The following is a 16,370-nucleotide window of genomic DNA, read 5'->3' on the forward strand; positions in this document are numbered from 1 at the left end:
AAAGCTTAGATTCTGTTGAGACTCAGCCAATGAGAAGGACTGCTACCCTGCAGCACCGGTGTATGTCAACTCAAAGTTGGGGCAGTGGCTTAGCTAGTGGAAAGGGAAGTGCCAACTCCTGCACCTACCTTATTTTTTTCCAAGTTAAAGGGCATGAAGAGAGAACAGAGCAAGGACAGGGTAGCACCAAGAAAGACATCTTGCAAAAAATTAAGACATTTAAAAATCTTTTAATCTCAAAGCTCTTCGACAATGCACATTTTCAGAAAATATTCTAATTGTCAATGAGACTTACCCCTACAAACATAGACCCCACTGTTATCTGAAGGAAGATCTCTATTAGCTGTAAGTTATAGAAATACCCTTTATATCATTTAAGATGCAGGCAGTGGAGTGGACATACTCATACATAGTGCCCGGTCCCACTGAAATCTATGAAGAAAAAACCTCACAGAAATGTTAATGGGGGCAGGCTTGGTCCCCTAACAGCCACTGCTATAACTAGGAGGAGAACTGGTCCCAAAACCATCTACAACAAAAGAAGCAAACTAGGGAAATGTGGGCTAGATGAAATGACTGTAAGGTGGGTGCAAAACTGGTTGAAAGACTGTACTCAGTAGTAATTAATGGCTGACTGTAAAATAGGGGGGTTCTGTAGGGGGTCTGGTAAAATTTAATATTTTCATTAATGACTTGCATCACATAGTAGAGAATATGCTTATAAAAATCTGCAAATGACACCAAGTTGGGAGGGGTGCAAACACTGTGGAGGACAATTGGAATTCAAAGCAACTGTGACAAATTGGAGAATGTCTGTCTGAAATCAACACTAACATTTATTAAAGACAAGTGAAGAGTACTAAAGGGTGCATCTGATTTTTTCTTCCTACAAAAGGGGAATAACTGCAAGGGTAGTACTGCTGAAAAGGATTGGGGCAGGGGAGGGTAGAGCAGATCACACAGTGAATGAGCCAACAATGGGATGCAGTTACAAAAAAGGGCTAACATCAGTCTGGGTTGCATTAACTGCAATGTTATGTAAGAAGTGAGAGGTAACTGTCCTGCTCTATTTGACAGTTCTGGGTGACATGCTTTAAGAAAGATCTGGACAAACTGGAAAATCCCAAGAAGAGCAACAAAAAATAAAAGGTTTAGAAAACCTGACTTGAGGAAAGATTTAAAAAAAATTGATGTCTTTTTTCAAAACTAAATACTAGTGTTAAAATATAGGGGGGGGAACCTGACAATATTTAAAATGTTAAAGGGTTGTGATGAAGAGGATGGTGATCAATTGTTCATGTTCTGGGAAAGTAGGACAAGTAATCAGCAAGGGAAATTTGTTAAATATGGGGAAACTCTCATAAGAATAGTTAAGCACTAGAATAGGCCTTCAAGGTAGGTGGTGGAATCCCTGCCGTTGGAGGTTTTTAAGAACAGGTTAGAAAACATCAGCCAGGAATAGTCTTGCTGGCCCTGTCTCAGCACAAGAAGTTGGATTAGAAGAGCTCTCAAGTTTCCTTCCAACCCTACATTTCTATGAACTTTGCTTAATTGCAGCATATAGGCAGGACCTGACTTTAGGGAGCTTTAAGGGGTTTTAAGCTGATTTTGAGCTAGGAGAGAACATTGGACAGGAGTTCAAACTTCAAATTAGGATAGCTTTTTAATTACATGGAGCTCAAAACGTGATGAATTTCCTCAAACCTTGCACTGACCCCCTTCATAGTAATCATACCACTTTCAGGCCAAACCCATGATCTGAGCCAAACTTACAAGGGCCTAAAGTAGAGCTTTATAATGGAAAATGGTTACAATTTATAGCAAGACTGTGTCTCCAGAACACTAGGAGAGGAGCAGAGTTGCCGTTGAGCTGGTGCAGAGGCGAGATGCTAGAGAAGAGCTTCTTTTCAAGTCTTCTCCCCAGGAGAACTCAGTCCAATAACCTATTATTCTGTACAAATATCTTAAAATCCACTTCAACATACACATTCAACCTGAAACAAATCAACATGAAGGACAGCTTCAGAGCAGAATTTTAAGATCTACTAGATTTGCCCTTTCCATTCAGAATCTTTTGAGTATAAAGCAAGTGAACGTAAGTGTACATGTCAGCCTTCAGGTCTACCTCCCTTTTCAGCAATAGTGCCCCAACCCATCACCCTCCTCTCTCCCTGCTTCAAGCAGTCTCACTGTTGGTTCTAAACCTGACTAAGGGACAGGGAAATGAGTCAGTTGGGGAACATTCTGAGGGATTGGAGAGGGGCAAGGAGTGTTCTAGGCAAGAGTCAATCCTCACCTTCTCGCTCCTGTGTGTAGTCTTCCTATGTCATCCAAACCACAGCAACTCTCTCTTAAGTCAGTCATTTGGAAATACAGTAGAATCTGAGTTACAAACTGCCCAATCACAAACCTTATTTGGAACTGGAAGTACACAGACAGCAGCGGAGCATGGGGGTGGGGGTAGGAGAAAGGGAAAAGCAAATACAGTAGAGTGCTGTGTTAAAAGCAAACTACTAAAAAAAGGGAAAGCAGCATTTTTCTTCTGCATAGTAAAGTTTCAAAGCTGTATTAAGTCAATATTCAGTTGTAAACTTTGGAAGAACCATATGTTTTGTTCAGTTATGAACATTTCAGAGTTATAAATAACCTCCCTTCCTGAGGTGTTCATAACTCTGAGGTTCTACTGTTGAAACTCTAGAACAGTGGTTCCCAAACTACAGGTTGTAACCCCAAGTGGGATTGTGCCATCAGCAGATGGGACTGCAGTCGTGCCATCAGTAGATGCATTTACGGTGATCGTGAGTGTGTGGAGGATGCCATTTGCTCCACGTGACCTTGCATGTACAGTGTGTGAGATCATGCTTTGTGGCAGACACCATCCTGCTCTACAAAATGGCTTCCTCCAAGCTGTCAGGTCACAAAAAGCAATAAGTCTGAAAATGGGGTCATGCAGGTAAAAATGCTGGAACTGCTGCTCTCGTCTCAAGCATCTTGAACTAAAGGAAATTATTGAAAGTAGGTCCAGAGTCTTGTGCAGGGTTCTTATGTTGTCATTCTTTGTTCCCTGCTCTTCCTAAGATGATTCTTCTTCCTGTACAGTGCCAATGTCTTTGTCCCCCTGAGATTCCTGAGCTCTGTAGAAACAGTAAGAACCTTTTGTTAAGTATTGGAAATGATCTGAGCTACTTTATTCTATGCAGGAAAAGCAGAAGTCTGGTCATAAGCACATAGCAATAGGGGAGCCTTATTACTTGATATAGGCATAACGGAGTTATCCTTTTCACCTTTGATGGCACAGATTAGAATTCTTTGGGAACAAGGAGGAAGAATATTTCTGTCTAGCCAAAGACAGGAGAGTTGGTTCCATATCCTTACTGCTTTGATTACCTTTGAGTTTCAGACTCTTCCTCCTTCGGTAGGTCAGTAGCATCTCTCCCTTTGTTCCTTACGAATTCCTCATTCAGCCCCACCTGACAAAGGGTGTCTCGGTAGTGTCGCTCTGCCTCTTGCCGGGCATCATGCTATGGAATTGAAACAGAAAAATGAACCAACTAGAACTGGGTCCTTCCCCATAATGGACACCTTAAAAAGAGTTTCAGTTCATAGCAGCTACAGGGGCTGTGATAATAGAGAGAGCTCTGTTCAGAGTCACAACTGTGAGCCACCTTGTAGGCATGCAGGACTCACCCCTGCGGCACCTCCTGCTGGTCATCAGGAATTAGCTCTTCTCCCACTGTCAAAGTGCCCTCTGCAGGCCAGTGTCCTGCTGCCACTTGCCCCCCCCATGTCCCTCCCTGGACTCCAGTGCCCCTTTATCTAGGGTGTTGCCCCCTGGCAGTACACCCACAGTCTCAGGGTCTCCCCTCCCCAGGGAACCCCCACGCTCTATCCCTACCTTGCCTCAGTCATAAGCTACTGCCAGTCACCAACTAGCATTCACACCCTGGGGCTGCAATGTAAGCCACTCATCATAGGCAAGGTTGGGTCTGGACCTGCTGCATCTCTCTGCAACTCAGTGCCTTGGACAAGGCCCTGCAGCCTGAAGCTTCCCAGCCCTGCCTCACTCTAGGCACCCTGAGCAGCCTAGCAGCCAGGCCTCTACTCACTGCCTTGAGAAAGAATCTGTATGCTTTTGACCCACTGCCCTCTTATAAGGGTCAGCTGGGCCCTTATTAAGCCAGCTTTGGCCTGATTGGGGCGTGGTCCCCCAGCTGAGGCTGCTTTCCCCAATCAGCCTAGGCTTGCTGCTTTCCTAGCAGCAGCCCTCTCAGACCTCTCCCAGGGCTGATTTCAAGCCCTTCAGGGCAGGAGCGGGTGACCACCCTGGTACACACCTCCTTCCCCAGAATCTGAATAGGTACACACCTACTTCCACACTCCTGTTCCTTGCCCCTCACACTCTCTGTGGACAGCACTCCCGTCCTAGTAGGCCAACAGATAAACCCAGTCCTGATTCAGCTACACTCTTCTTTCTATGTGCTGGTTCCCAGTTTGAGGGAGAGGTTGGGAAGCACGTAATTTCAATCCCAAGGGAGTAAATTGAAACTGGTGTAGCAATTAGATTCACTTTGGAGTCTCACCCAGCCCACTTGCAAGCAGTCAAAAGTCATCCCCCCTCACTAGTCCAACACCCTTCACTGACTTCAACTAAACTCTGCAAATTTGACTATTCCAAGATGTCATCCATCCAGAAATTTGACAGCTCTTCTAAAGGTTAAACCAAACTATCGGTGTGGCTGGCCTTCTTCTCTTTAGGAGAGTGAATGCCACACCACTTTCTAACTGACAAATAGGAGATTGACCTCAATGGGATTACTGCATAAAGATGCCTATGTCTTTCTCTTTCCACCTAGATCAATTGCTCAGCTGAACAGTTTTATTATGAGCCGGAAAGACAGTTCTTTTAAGAGGCTTAGTTTAGTGTGCAGCTGTCTTGTCCCTACTTCTAATCAGACTACTCCACAGCTCAGAGCTGATGTGTAGAATTTGAAAGAGGAAACCCAGGAGGAAGTTTTTTACATGGTACAAGGTTTGCAGCCACAGTAAAAGTTTGGTTTTTAAGCTGCTTATTTTTAGTGTAGTATCAGATACGTAGAGGATATCATACAGTGATGAGATGTACTGAATAAATAGTCCCTGCCCAACAAGCTTGCAGTTGATTGGAGGGACTACATTGTTTGTTTCTTTCTAGGACCTGTCTGCCACTTTCCAAACAAAACTACAGAACAAACACCAAATTGAGTATGGTCTTCAAATGGTTGTAGATCATAGATTTTTACATTGTAATCTATGTTATTCAGGGCAGGGACAGTGAGTTCATACAGTGCCTGGCAGAATGAAGTCCTAAGCCTGATTAGGGCCTTGGGGTGTTACTGTATTATAAATTAATAAGTAGCTGTAAAACTTCACAGAACAGCTGAGCACAGTGGAGTGGGTTTTTTCCTGAGGGAAGGAGGGAGTTTCCCAAACATTAAATGGGAACATGTCTGTTCCTTTCTGAATTTAGTCCAGAAAACACAGCTTTTGCACCTTCTTATTCCTGACTAATTCCACCCAGCTTCCTTATTCATCTCTACAATTAGCTGACAAAATATCTTGTGCTCCATACTGGTACTGGAGCTTTGAGTGGTTACCTTCATGACCTGTTCGAAGAGGTATGGTCGGTTCTTGACTCGTATCTGCATTTCTTCCAGTTCTTTTTTGTACTCCTTTGTTCTTCTGCGGTCATTCTGCCTGAAATGGAAAAGTTCCCTGACTAATCGTGGTGCCCTCTGACTGACTTCTTGGTTTCTGATCATTGGAATGACCTTCTAAACCCTCATCTCAAATACCTCCAGGACCTCATGCTCTTAATTGCTTTGCTTCTGCTTCACATACTGTGTGCATCAGACAAAATGCACTTATAGTGCTGCAGGGTTCACAGTACTAGGTAAGGTTCCATTTGAAGATGAGCAGTGAAACAGTTAATACAAGCACAAATATTAAGGTTGCAGTGGTGGAGGCACTTACAGAAAATGTGATCCTTGTGTCTTTTTCTATCTGTCTGGAAAGAGCGGTGTTGAAATGCAAAAAAAAAAAAAAAAAAAAAAGACAGTGAAATGGGCATGACTGCGAGAGGAAGGTAGATTTTGGGTCGCAGGTGCCCACGGTCAATCTTCTTCCAAAGCAATTGTCTTTTGTTAAAAACAAGCTACTGCTGCAAAGAGCTATCTATCAGTGTGGCCTGGGATACTGACCAGTTCTGTTTCAGCTTCTCCTTGTGTATCTCCTCCAGGCTTTTATGGGGATCCATTGCTTTTGCTCGGCTGCTCATAGATTTATGCATAGCCTGACATTTCTTTCTCTGTATCTCCATCCAATGAATTCCTTCATTCTCCCTGCTCTTTTTGTCTTCCTGGCAGTATCTATACAGAGAAAAGTGGGTAATGGGGCAGCAAGTTCATTTCAGAGTGCAGGAGTATTGGCTGGGAAGCTCACTCTGCTAATGCTGAAATGTGACACGCTGTCTAAAAGGATGATTAATGTGTTACTGCCATGTAATGCCAAAAACACTTGCGAGGAGGCATGGCAAGAGAAGGGAACATGCAAGGGAAGGGTATTAGCAAGAGGGAAATACATGGAGGAAGATGAGAGGGAGGACAATAGGCACTTGGATACTAAAGTAATGAGACTATCTAAGAAATGAGAGACAGACGTGCAGAGGGAAAAAACATATCTTACAGAAGTCAGCACCTCTTGTCATTCAATGGGGGAGAAGCTGCTTCCAGAAAAACCAATGCAGGCATTGGTGGGAGTGGCAAGTGAGACAGGGAAGAGCTAAACAATTTCAAATGTCATCTTCTCTACTTTATTATTAGTGGGGCACAATCCTGTAACTAAGTACTTTTTTTCCCTACTCACCTAATAGCAGATTCTCTCTTTCTTGTTGCATCTGTAATGTGCACTGGAAGGGTGTTGGAAGAGAGAGAGGAGAGACCAGTCAGAGAACGACTTCTTTGCATGGGAGCCTTGGAAGGCTGCTGAAAAGCCAGACAGAAATGAAATCTAGTTTAGTATAATTGTGAAATGTGCAGAATCTCCTGTTGTTCTTTAGGTAGCTACTGAAGAGACTCAAACATGTGTGCAGCAATCTGTGAGGACAGACCTCCAATTCATGCCTACCAGTTAGATTGGTGGGAGTCCTTAACATGACACTGAAGAGAGAGATCGAAAAGATAATCTTGTCCATTTCTTCCCAGTGCAGCATTACCACTTTCTAGAGCAGAGGTGGGCAAACTATGGCCTGCGGGCCACATTTGGCCTGCGGGAACATCCTGCCCAGCCCCCAAGCTCCTGGCCCAGAAGGCTAGCCCCCGGCCCCTCCCCTGCTATCCCTCCTCCCCCACAGCCTCAGCTCACTTGCTCCACCGCCGGCGCAATGCTCTGGGTAGTGGGGCAGCTCGGCCTGACCCGGTGCTCTGTGCTGCGTGGTGGCATGGCTGGCTCCAGCCGGGGTGTGTGGCTGTAGCGCCATCAGCCACCGGTGCTCCAGGCAGCGTAATGAGGGGGCAGGGAGCAGGGGGAGTTGGATAGAGGGCAGGGGAGTTCAGGGTGGTGGTCAGGGGGTGGGGATGTGGATAGGGCTCAGGGTGGTCGGGGGGGGGGGGAATAGGAGGTTGAATGGGGCCAGTCAGGAATGAGAGGAGGGGTTGGATGGGGTGGCAGGGGTTCAGGGGTGGTCAGGGAGTGGGGGTGTGTGGATGGGGCAGGGGTTCCACAGGGGCCGTCAGGGAACTGGGGGGTTGGATGAGGCAGGAGTCCTGGGGGAGGGGGCAGATAGGAGGTAGGGGCCAGGCCACAAGCCCTCCCCTAACTGACCCTTCATACAATTTACAAACCCAAGGCAGCCCTCAGGCCAAAAAGTTTGCCCGCCTCTGTTCTAGAGTTTTGTTCAGTCTAATTTTAAAGACCATCTTTCACCACTTCCCTTGGAAGACTATTCCACAGCCTAATGCATGTCATTGTCCATAAGCTTGTGCAGATATTCTGCATGAATTTTCCCTTTCTTCTTGATTACTAAGAATGCATAGTGTCTACGAAGAAGTGAGTTTCTAATCAATGGCACAGATTGTTCAATATAGATAACGAAATCAAGTTGTTCAAACACACAAGGCAAATTATATATTTTTTTTAAATCACATTGTATGACTTCTTCCTAGCACAGTATAAAGAACTGAACAATGGAAAGGCTATTATTCTCATCATTCTGGAATGCACTGTTGGGTTACCATGCCCGGATACTCCTGGAGGCAGCCCACTGGATCAGTGTTTTGGTGCCCAGCTGCTCATATTATACCATAAACCCAGTTTTTTCCCTCTGTCTGGCAGAAGCAGCTCACTGTACTCTGTCTTGTTTTGGGGAAGGTCTTGGACTTTGGTCTTGAATGGAGTCTGTTCCCCTCAGCTCTCCTCCAGCAGGCAGAAGTCAGATTGATCTCAGTGGGGGACCTGTCTACGAGCAGGCAGAAATGGCTGTGCCTTGGCTGCCTTTGCCTCACTCCTCAATGCCCTGCCTCTGGCTGACCAGGGATATAGGTAGGGGCCGTCTTAGACAAGAGCAGACAGGTCTTCCTGTCAGGGGGGTCAGCTTCAGTAAAAATATATAGGATTATAAATCAAAAGACAGAGATCCCAGCAATCTGACACCTTGAGCGGTGTGAAGGGTGTAATGCTTCAGAAACACATCATCCCCTCACCTTCATTTTCTCCTCATTAGCCTGTTTCTGCCTGTAGTGGAGATTGGAAGTTCTCAGTTTAAACGGTTGATTACGAGTTGGCTCTTTGACGTCTCGTATCCTTATTGCTTCTCTCTGAAATGCCCAGTAAAGTGTTTCAAAATCAGGCACCGCTGGGTTAATTCTTGGTTTAAAGCTGAAGTCGTCTTGCAGGAAGCTGAGTTTTTCTTGTTTGGTTTTGGTGGCGATTCGGGACTGTGGGTCTCTTTGTCTGGTGCTAGGGTCAATAGGAGCGAAGGAGTTTTCCAACAAATCCTTGGCTCTCATCTGAATGCGAATTTTCCTGAAGAGTTCAGCTTCTGGGAAACAAAACCAAATCAGTGAGAATAAAGACTGGAAGAGGGTGTTGGGAACTGCCAACACAGAAAAGGGAGAGATTGGGAGCACAGTGAGGTGTTGCTCTTACAAATATTTCATCATAATGGGAGAGAATGGGAGCGGCTAACATAGGTAGAGTGTTCAATATTTGTTTGCTTAGTGCATTTTTCCACCCAAAATGCAAGATTGGTCCTTTATGACTTTTTCCTAACCCCTCATAAGCACCATGGACTGATTTTTCCTCTCTTGCTGTGGAATAAATTAGTGAGCACACCATCCTTCCAGGGGTGCAGTTTCTGGACAGGTTGTTTCTCCACTGCTACCACAAGGATGCCGGTGAAGGTAGCTGCACCCTTCTGTTCTGTAGGAATGTGATAGTAAGGAGGCTCTTTGATGATCTGTTGTTTTCTTCCATTGACTAATGTCCCTGGGGCTGATCACATGATCCACATATTGTAACTCGAGTATACTTTTACCAGGTGATTTTTTTTTTCTATGAAGGATCCAGTGATCTTAGTCCATATTAGAAAAGATTCTGGGTAACAATACATACAGTGGGGAGCAGAGCTCTGCATCTCTTAAATCCTCATTTCATGTCATTTCTGGGCCTAATTTTCTGTGGGAGGTGGGGACTGTATGTTGCAGGGATAATATGCAAATTTGACTTCTTTCATCTGTGCCATTTTCGTGGACACTATGTATGCAAAATATTTTTTTCCACTTTTAGAAAGGATGGTGGATAGTGCTGTTGGCACAATAAGGTTTTTATAGGGCTTGTGTGGAAATATACATAGTCTACAAGGTTATAATGACTTAAGTGTGACATTCTGTTGAAAATATTCAATTTTTTCCACTGATTCTCATGTAACACATGAAACCTGCATTTGTGCATATCCAACTGGTCAGTTGCCTAATTACAATGGTACAAGGTACCCACATTGGCTGCTGGGACATTGACCATAACGGTACAGCATAGAATAGCAAAACAATGATCCACCCAATCCAGTAGCACTCTCAGATCACATCAGTTGTCTAACCAATCAAGTATCGTATATGTCTTCCCTATCCAATCAGTCAAATAGTCCATTTAGAATAGTACATTACAAGACAATATAGCTGGTGAAAAATTATAACAAACACACTCAATTGGGGAAAAAACCAGAGGCAACAGTAAAGGAATATGGATTACAGCAATTAGCAAATTAGACATTTGCAAAAAAATGTGATATGGCTTTAAAATAGCCAATGCAAATTTGGATAGTATATGCAAACACATCATGTCACAGAGCATGGAGGTGATGAGAGACTGTACATGGCTCTAGTGAGGTCTGCCTGCAATAGTGGTTTGAATTCTTGGCACCATAGTACCAGAAAAATATTGACAAAGTTGAGGGACTGAGAAGAGCAATAAAAAGGATTAGGGGATTGATTTCTCAAGAGCTAAGTATGTGTCACTTGCCTAAGCAACAACCACACTTTAACAAGTCTACAAATATCTGAAGGAAGGAAAATTTATTTAGGGGTCTTCAGGTAGGTACATTTAGGCTGCATATGAGGAAAAGTTCCCGGACAGAGCTGTACTTAGCTAAGGAATTCTTGCCTGAAGGAACTGGTGGATGTCTCATTGTTTGGGACATTTAAAAGTGGACTATATAGAGCCCTGGAAACAAGACTGTGGGGAACAATCTTGTATAGACTTTCATAACTTAATAGATGTCCCCCATTTCGAACTTTTAACATTGTTTCCTTTAATCTTCCACTGCCAACTCTGTCACAGACCAGCATAGTCCACGTAGCTCAGAATCAACAGTCTGTGTGGTGCTGGAAAATATTGTAAATATTGTAAATCTATCTAATCCACCAGGGGCCAATATTAGATGTTTCAGAAGAAGGTGTAAATTTCCCTGAGCTAGTAACCCTCATAAAAGCCTGTACTTACACATCAACTCAGCAAGCTAGAGGGGGTGAGCCAATGAGCTCAAGGACACTTGTGCCTTGGCATCAGAACAGCATGCTAAAGCTGCTGAACCCATAAGTTCAAAGATGCCTTGACATCAGTCCACACAAAAAGAGGCACTGAGTGACCATACATCATTCCCTTTAACAACAGACCAGAAATCTAGAGGTTTTAAGTTGGTAACTTCAGAGAGACTTCTAACTTGATATCAGCAAAGCAAGCTAGAGGGCATGTCACTAACCTCACAAAGCCCTGTGCATTGACATCAGCCAATCCAGTTAAAGGAGCTGAGCCAGTGCCATAACAGAGCTTGTCCCCTGATATCAGATGAACAAGCTAGAGGTGCTGTTTCAGAACTTCTATGGCTCCTGATCTTGCTTCTTCATAGGGGAAATAAATATTCATCTGGTAAAAGAATCAGGAATGGGGAAGGAGAAGCTGTGGCTTGGATGAGCACCTTATAAAGGACTCCAAGCCTTATTATCAGTATATGTGGAGCAGCAGCGGCACCTGATGGGAGAGAAATGATTGTCCAAATTATAATCTCCCATCTGCTTTCTTGGAAGATCAGTCCCAGTGCTGGTTCCCCTTCCCATCCAGAGGAAAAACTAAATTACCCCATCAGGTTCCTCTCCTGTTCTGACATTCCATGGTGGAATGTGTGAGAGGAGGGCGTGGTTGGGAGTGCAAGGGATGTGCTCCTACAGTATTCCCATACTGTGTATTCATGTTTACTTGCACACGCTCATGATTGGGCACCTATGAGCTTACTTGGAGGCATGGATATTTTTCAAAGACCAATGTTCCCATGCTCTTCCCTGAGCCATGTTCCATCACACAGGTTGATGCAATGTCATGTCACTATGTGACAACATCACTAGAATTGGTGACTCCCCCTCCTATTTTGATCTACTTTAACCATTACTCCCTCATTACAGAGACAAGATGAGTGAGGTAATATCTTATATTGGACCAAGTTTTGCTGGTGAGAGAGATAAACATTTGAGCTACACAGAGCTCTTTGGCCTGGGAAAGGCACTCTGTCACAGCTAATACAAGGTTGAACAGATAGTTTACTTATGCAGTTCAACCTTGTATTTAGCTATGACACTGAGTACCTTTCCCAGAACCAAGGAAGAGCTCTGTGTAACTCAAAAGCTTGTCTCACCAACAGAAGTTGGTCCAATAAAAGACATTACCTCACTCACCTTGTATCTCCAATATCCTGGGAACAACACTGCTTTACTCCTTCATGTAATTCATGTAACTCTGCAATACTACACTGTGGAGAAAATGTCTTCTCAGTTCACATGCTGCAAATGCTGGGAAGTTCTCACTGCCTGCTTCAAGGTGTGAGAGCCCTGCCTCCCTGCTTTCTTTACTCTGATAAAATAAATGTTTGTACATGGTGGATGGACAGGCTAACAAACGGCCCTCTTTCAATCCCTACACGTGGAACAACTACTTCTTTCTTATGGCTCTGAGCAATCTTGACTCTTCTCCTGGAGAGATGTCCCTATCAGGAAGTGCCTAACAGGACAAGGAGCAGAACATGTTATTTCCCAGCCTGCATTGTCATGGCAGTCAGACAGAGAGAGAGATGACTGATGAAGTGAGGCAGATAAGGAATCCCTTCTACAGGAAGACGACTAAGCACTTTACCTTTGAGTTTATCCCCAGGAACTGGGTTATAGATGAATTTAGATACTGTCTTGTTGCCTTTTGGTTTGGAGTTCTCAACTGGAGCCAGTGCCGCCAAGATCTTCTGTCTGATGGCCTCCTTCTTCTTGTCCTCCTTCTCCAGGAAGCTGAAGGGTCGCTGAGTGGAAAGGAGCAACTCTTTTCTCTTCTGTGTTGCCACCTCCCTGCGAATCTCATTCTGCTCCATTATTTCCTGGTAGAGTGGTAAGTAAACATGGGCAGGCACCGGCTGTGCGCGGAACTGCTTCTGGCACTCTGCCTCCTCCTGACTTTGTCTTTTGTCCCTTCGTTTTTCCAGCTCAAGGGATGCACGTGATTTCATCAATTGGGGCTTTTTATGTGCCTCACGCAGAGTCATCTTGAAGGGCTGGGGGATGGTGATAGTAGAGACCCAGGCAGATGCAGCACTCTTTGGCCTCAGGTGGGACTGAGGAAGTGAGAGAGGATTTTGCTGATCCCAAGGACTGTCCAAGTTTAAGTCAGTTAAAGAACTGGACTGGCTTATGATACTAGATCTGTGGGTAGGACAAAGACATTATTAAAGAGGCAGTAACAAATAAAGTAATAAGAAATCTCAAAGGGACATGCAATAGAGAGCAACCTTCTGGCTGGGTAGAATTGACACTTATATACATTTGCAAAGTCCTTTGAGAACCTCTGATCAAAAGTGCTATATAAATGCAATATACTAGAGAGTTGCATACTTTGTTGCTTATGTAGGCCAAGCAGCAGGCACAACTAGGCTCCTCACCCCTTGATGTCTAGAAAGTTCCCTGAAATTTTGGAATTGATCCAACATTGTCTTCCAAAGTTATCATGTTACATACAAACAAACAGAAATGCCATTGAGTGGAGGGTTACGTCTCACTTGCGTGGTCAATATCGGAATTCAACTGGAGGCATTTCCAGGAAGATCATGAACAGAAGGAAAATAACAGGTGTCCAATGTGTCCTACCTTGAAGCCTCATAGGGCTTGCCCTGCAGAGTCAATCTCCCGTTGTCTTGGAAGAAGTCTTCCAGTTCCTCCTTGAAGGGTTTCTGATCATTCTCCAATTTTACCTGGTAGAGCATGCCCAGTTCTAATAGATACTGTCTGTTTTCCATCTTGAGTGCCTGCAGTGTGTCATAATACCCCTCAGCTGAACTTGAGGCAGCTACCATTTCCTTGCCTGGCTGGAGAAAATCCAACAGCTCATCTGTCCTGGGCTGAGTGACACCACCACCAACTCTCTCTGTTTTTGGCTCAGAATCTGAGGAAGGTTGAGGTGGAAACACCTAGAGAGATCAGAGCTGGATGTTCAATAAAGCCATTAATAACTGCCTTACACTAAATGCTTTGAGCTCTGAGAGGCAACTCCTACACAAAGCCTTTTGCCTGTTCTGATGCCAAACTCCACCTTAGCCAGCTGCATTCCCACTAGTGCAGGACGCAGAAAATACAACATAAAAGAGCTGACAAGGATAAGTGCAGAGTCCTACACTTAGGAAGAAAGAATCCCATGCACCGCTACAGGTTGGGGACCGACAGGCTAAGCAGTAGTTCTGCAGAAAAGGACCTGGGGATTACAGTAGACGAGAAGCTGGATCTGGATATGAGTCAGCAGTGTGCCCTCATTGCCAAGAAAGCCAACGGCATATTGGGCTGTATTAGTAGGAGCATTGCCAGCAGATCCAGGGAAGTGATTATTTCCCTCTATTCGACACTAGTGAGGCCACACCTGGAGTACTGTGTCCAGTTTTGGTCCCCCCACTACAGAAGGGATGTGGACAAATTGGAGAGAGTCCAGTGGAAGGCAACAAAAATTATTAGGAGGCTGGGGCACATGATTTACAAGGAGAGGGTGAGGGAACTGGGATTATTTAGTCTGCAGAAGAGAAGAGTGAGGGGGGATTTGATAGCAGCCTTCAACTACCTGAAGGGGGGTTCCATAGAGAATGGAGCTAGGCTGTTCTCAGTGGTGGCAGATGACAGAACAAGCAATGGTCTCAAGTTGCAGTGGGGGAGGTCTAGGTTGGATATTAGGAATCACTATTTCACTAGGAGGGTGGTGAAGCACTGGAATGGGTTACCTAGGGAGGTGGTAGAATTTCCATCCTTAGAGGTTTTTAAAGCCCGACTTGATAAAGCCCTGGCTGGAATGATTTAGTTGGTGTTGGTCCTGCTTTGAGCAGGGGATTGGGTTAGATGACCTCCTGAGGTCTCTTCCAACCCTAGTATTCTATGACCTAAATCCTACAAAATGCAGAATACGCAGTGCCTCTCTAGCACTCCCTGTCATGCAAGGGTCTTGCTGTTGGAGCTGTTTCAGTTTACACACTATACTCTATGCAACTCAGTCCTCTATGCTCTCCTCTCCCCCTTCAGTTGTGTCCCAGCACTTTTTGGACATAGCTGTGAATTTGGCCTATGGTACCCAATCCTGTTCCAACTGATATCAATAGCAAAAAAAAAAAAAAAAAAAAAAAATCTCATGTTAGTGATGGGAGCAGGATTGAGCCTCTAACTCTCACTTGAGTCAATGGCAGCAGGAATCAGCCCCAAACTATCCACAACAAAATTCATTAACAACTTTGCTTAATTGCAATCGGTTTTTTTTGCCAAATAGTTCCAGTTTGGGAGTTTTAAGGAGATGTAACTATTTGGGAAATTTGGAGAGTTATGAACAAGTATTTCTGAGATAGTGGGAGACAAAGAAACAAAAGTCAGGGTAATTTTTCAATGACCTGTAACACAAACATTCCTCTTCGACCTCAGGGGTTAATCTGGCAGTTGTCAGGCCATGCACATTTTCCATGCTATATTTTCAGGGAAGTTACAACAATGGAAGCTGGCTGTACCCTTACCGGGGCAGAGGCTGCAGCCTCTCCACAAGGCAGACCCAGGGTTAGGGTGCTGATGTGCAAGGTCTCTGGCTAGTAAAGAGGAAGGGGGCCAGTAGAGGACAAAGGGCTTTCCCGGGGTGCAGGCACTGGCACTGAGGTGACTTTTTCACCTCCCTGCTTCGCCGTGGCCTCCCTGGGCGACGTCGGGGAAGTCACGTGGCCTCCCTTGGCCTCAGTCCCTCCCGTGCAATAGGGGGAAGGGCCCCGCAATGGCGAGACCAGGGGAGGTGCTCCGTTACCATGGTAACAGGGCCGCGGCGCTGAGGTGACACACGGGCCGTCAATCCCGCACGCGCCCTGAAACCGTTACTCAGAGCGGACAACGAAAACGCCGGTGGTTCCCATGGTAACAGCCCCATGCTGCCTGGCACCCTCCCTTCTCTCGCTTGTCGGGTCCGCGCCCCGGGCCCATACCCAGGTGGTCCCATTTTGGTTCCGCTTAGGGCTCGACACTGTCATCTCCGGTCCTCACGGGTTGCGCCTAACCCCACCCCCCGGGGGGGGCCCTACCAGTTCATTGGTCAGCGGATGCCAGTAGGCTAGTCCAATTAGCGCTGTGGCCAGGCCTCTAAGCCCGCCCTCCCTGTCGTCGTTGCTCCAATGGCCAATAATCGCCGTTCCTACTGCCTGTCGATTGGGAGGACCTTTCCAGGAGGCGTTGCCCTGAATGCACCTCAGCTGTTGGCGCACGCGTTGTCATGGCGCTTGTTTTGTCACTTCCGTTTGGGGTGGTTGT

General features: G+C 45.4%; 1 protein-coding gene across 4 annotated transcripts; it reads right to left on the minus strand.

The window, feature by feature from the left end:
- Nucleotides 1–210: 210 nt before the first annotated feature.
- On the minus strand, nt 211–16,128 carry FAM161B (FAM161 centrosomal protein B). 4 transcript variants are annotated; one of them, XM_050955700.1, is made up of 9 exons: nt 16,049–16,128; nt 13,707–14,026; nt 12,712–13,265; nt 8,736–9,073; nt 6,901–7,016; nt 6,237–6,404; nt 5,634–5,733; nt 3,388–3,521; nt 211–3,134 (listed from the first exon to the last, which is right to left on the minus strand). In XM_050955700.1, the coding sequence occupies exons 1-9, from the start codon at nt 16,091–16,093 to the stop codon at nt 3,074–3,076; spliced, it is 1,836 nt and encodes a 611-aa protein (XP_050811657.1). In that variant the 5' UTR covers nt 16,094–16,128; the 3' UTR covers nt 211–3,073. The 4 variants fall into 4 exon arrangements, with proteins under 4 accessions (XP_050811657.1, XP_050811655.1, XP_050811658.1 ...); XM_050955698.1 differs by having other exon boundaries at nt 6,901–7,019; XM_050955701.1 differs by lacking the exon at nt 16,049–16,128 and adding an exon at nt 15,596–15,943 and having other exon boundaries at nt 6,901–7,019.
- Nucleotides 16,129–16,370: the final 242 nt, after the last annotated feature.

This window comes from Gopherus flavomarginatus, chromosome 5, assembly GCF_025201925.1.
Source record: "Gopherus flavomarginatus isolate rGopFla2 chromosome 5, rGopFla2.mat.asm, whole genome shotgun sequence".
NCBI lineage: Eukaryota > Metazoa > Chordata > Testudines > Testudinidae > Gopherus > Gopherus flavomarginatus.

Coding starts and splice junctions, on each gene's coding strand:
- FAM161B (XM_050955698.1), bottom strand. CDS start 16,093: ATGACAGTGTCGAGCCCTAAGCGGAACCAAAATGGGACCACCTGG. Junction 13,266..13,706: donor AAGCCCTATGAGGCTTCAAG/GTAGGACACATT, acceptor TCCTACCCACAG/ATCTAGTATCATAAGCCAGT. Junction 9,074..12,711: donor TCCTGGGGATAAACTCAAAG/GTAAAGTGCTTA, acceptor TTTGTTTCCCAG/AAGCTGAACTCTTCAGGAAA.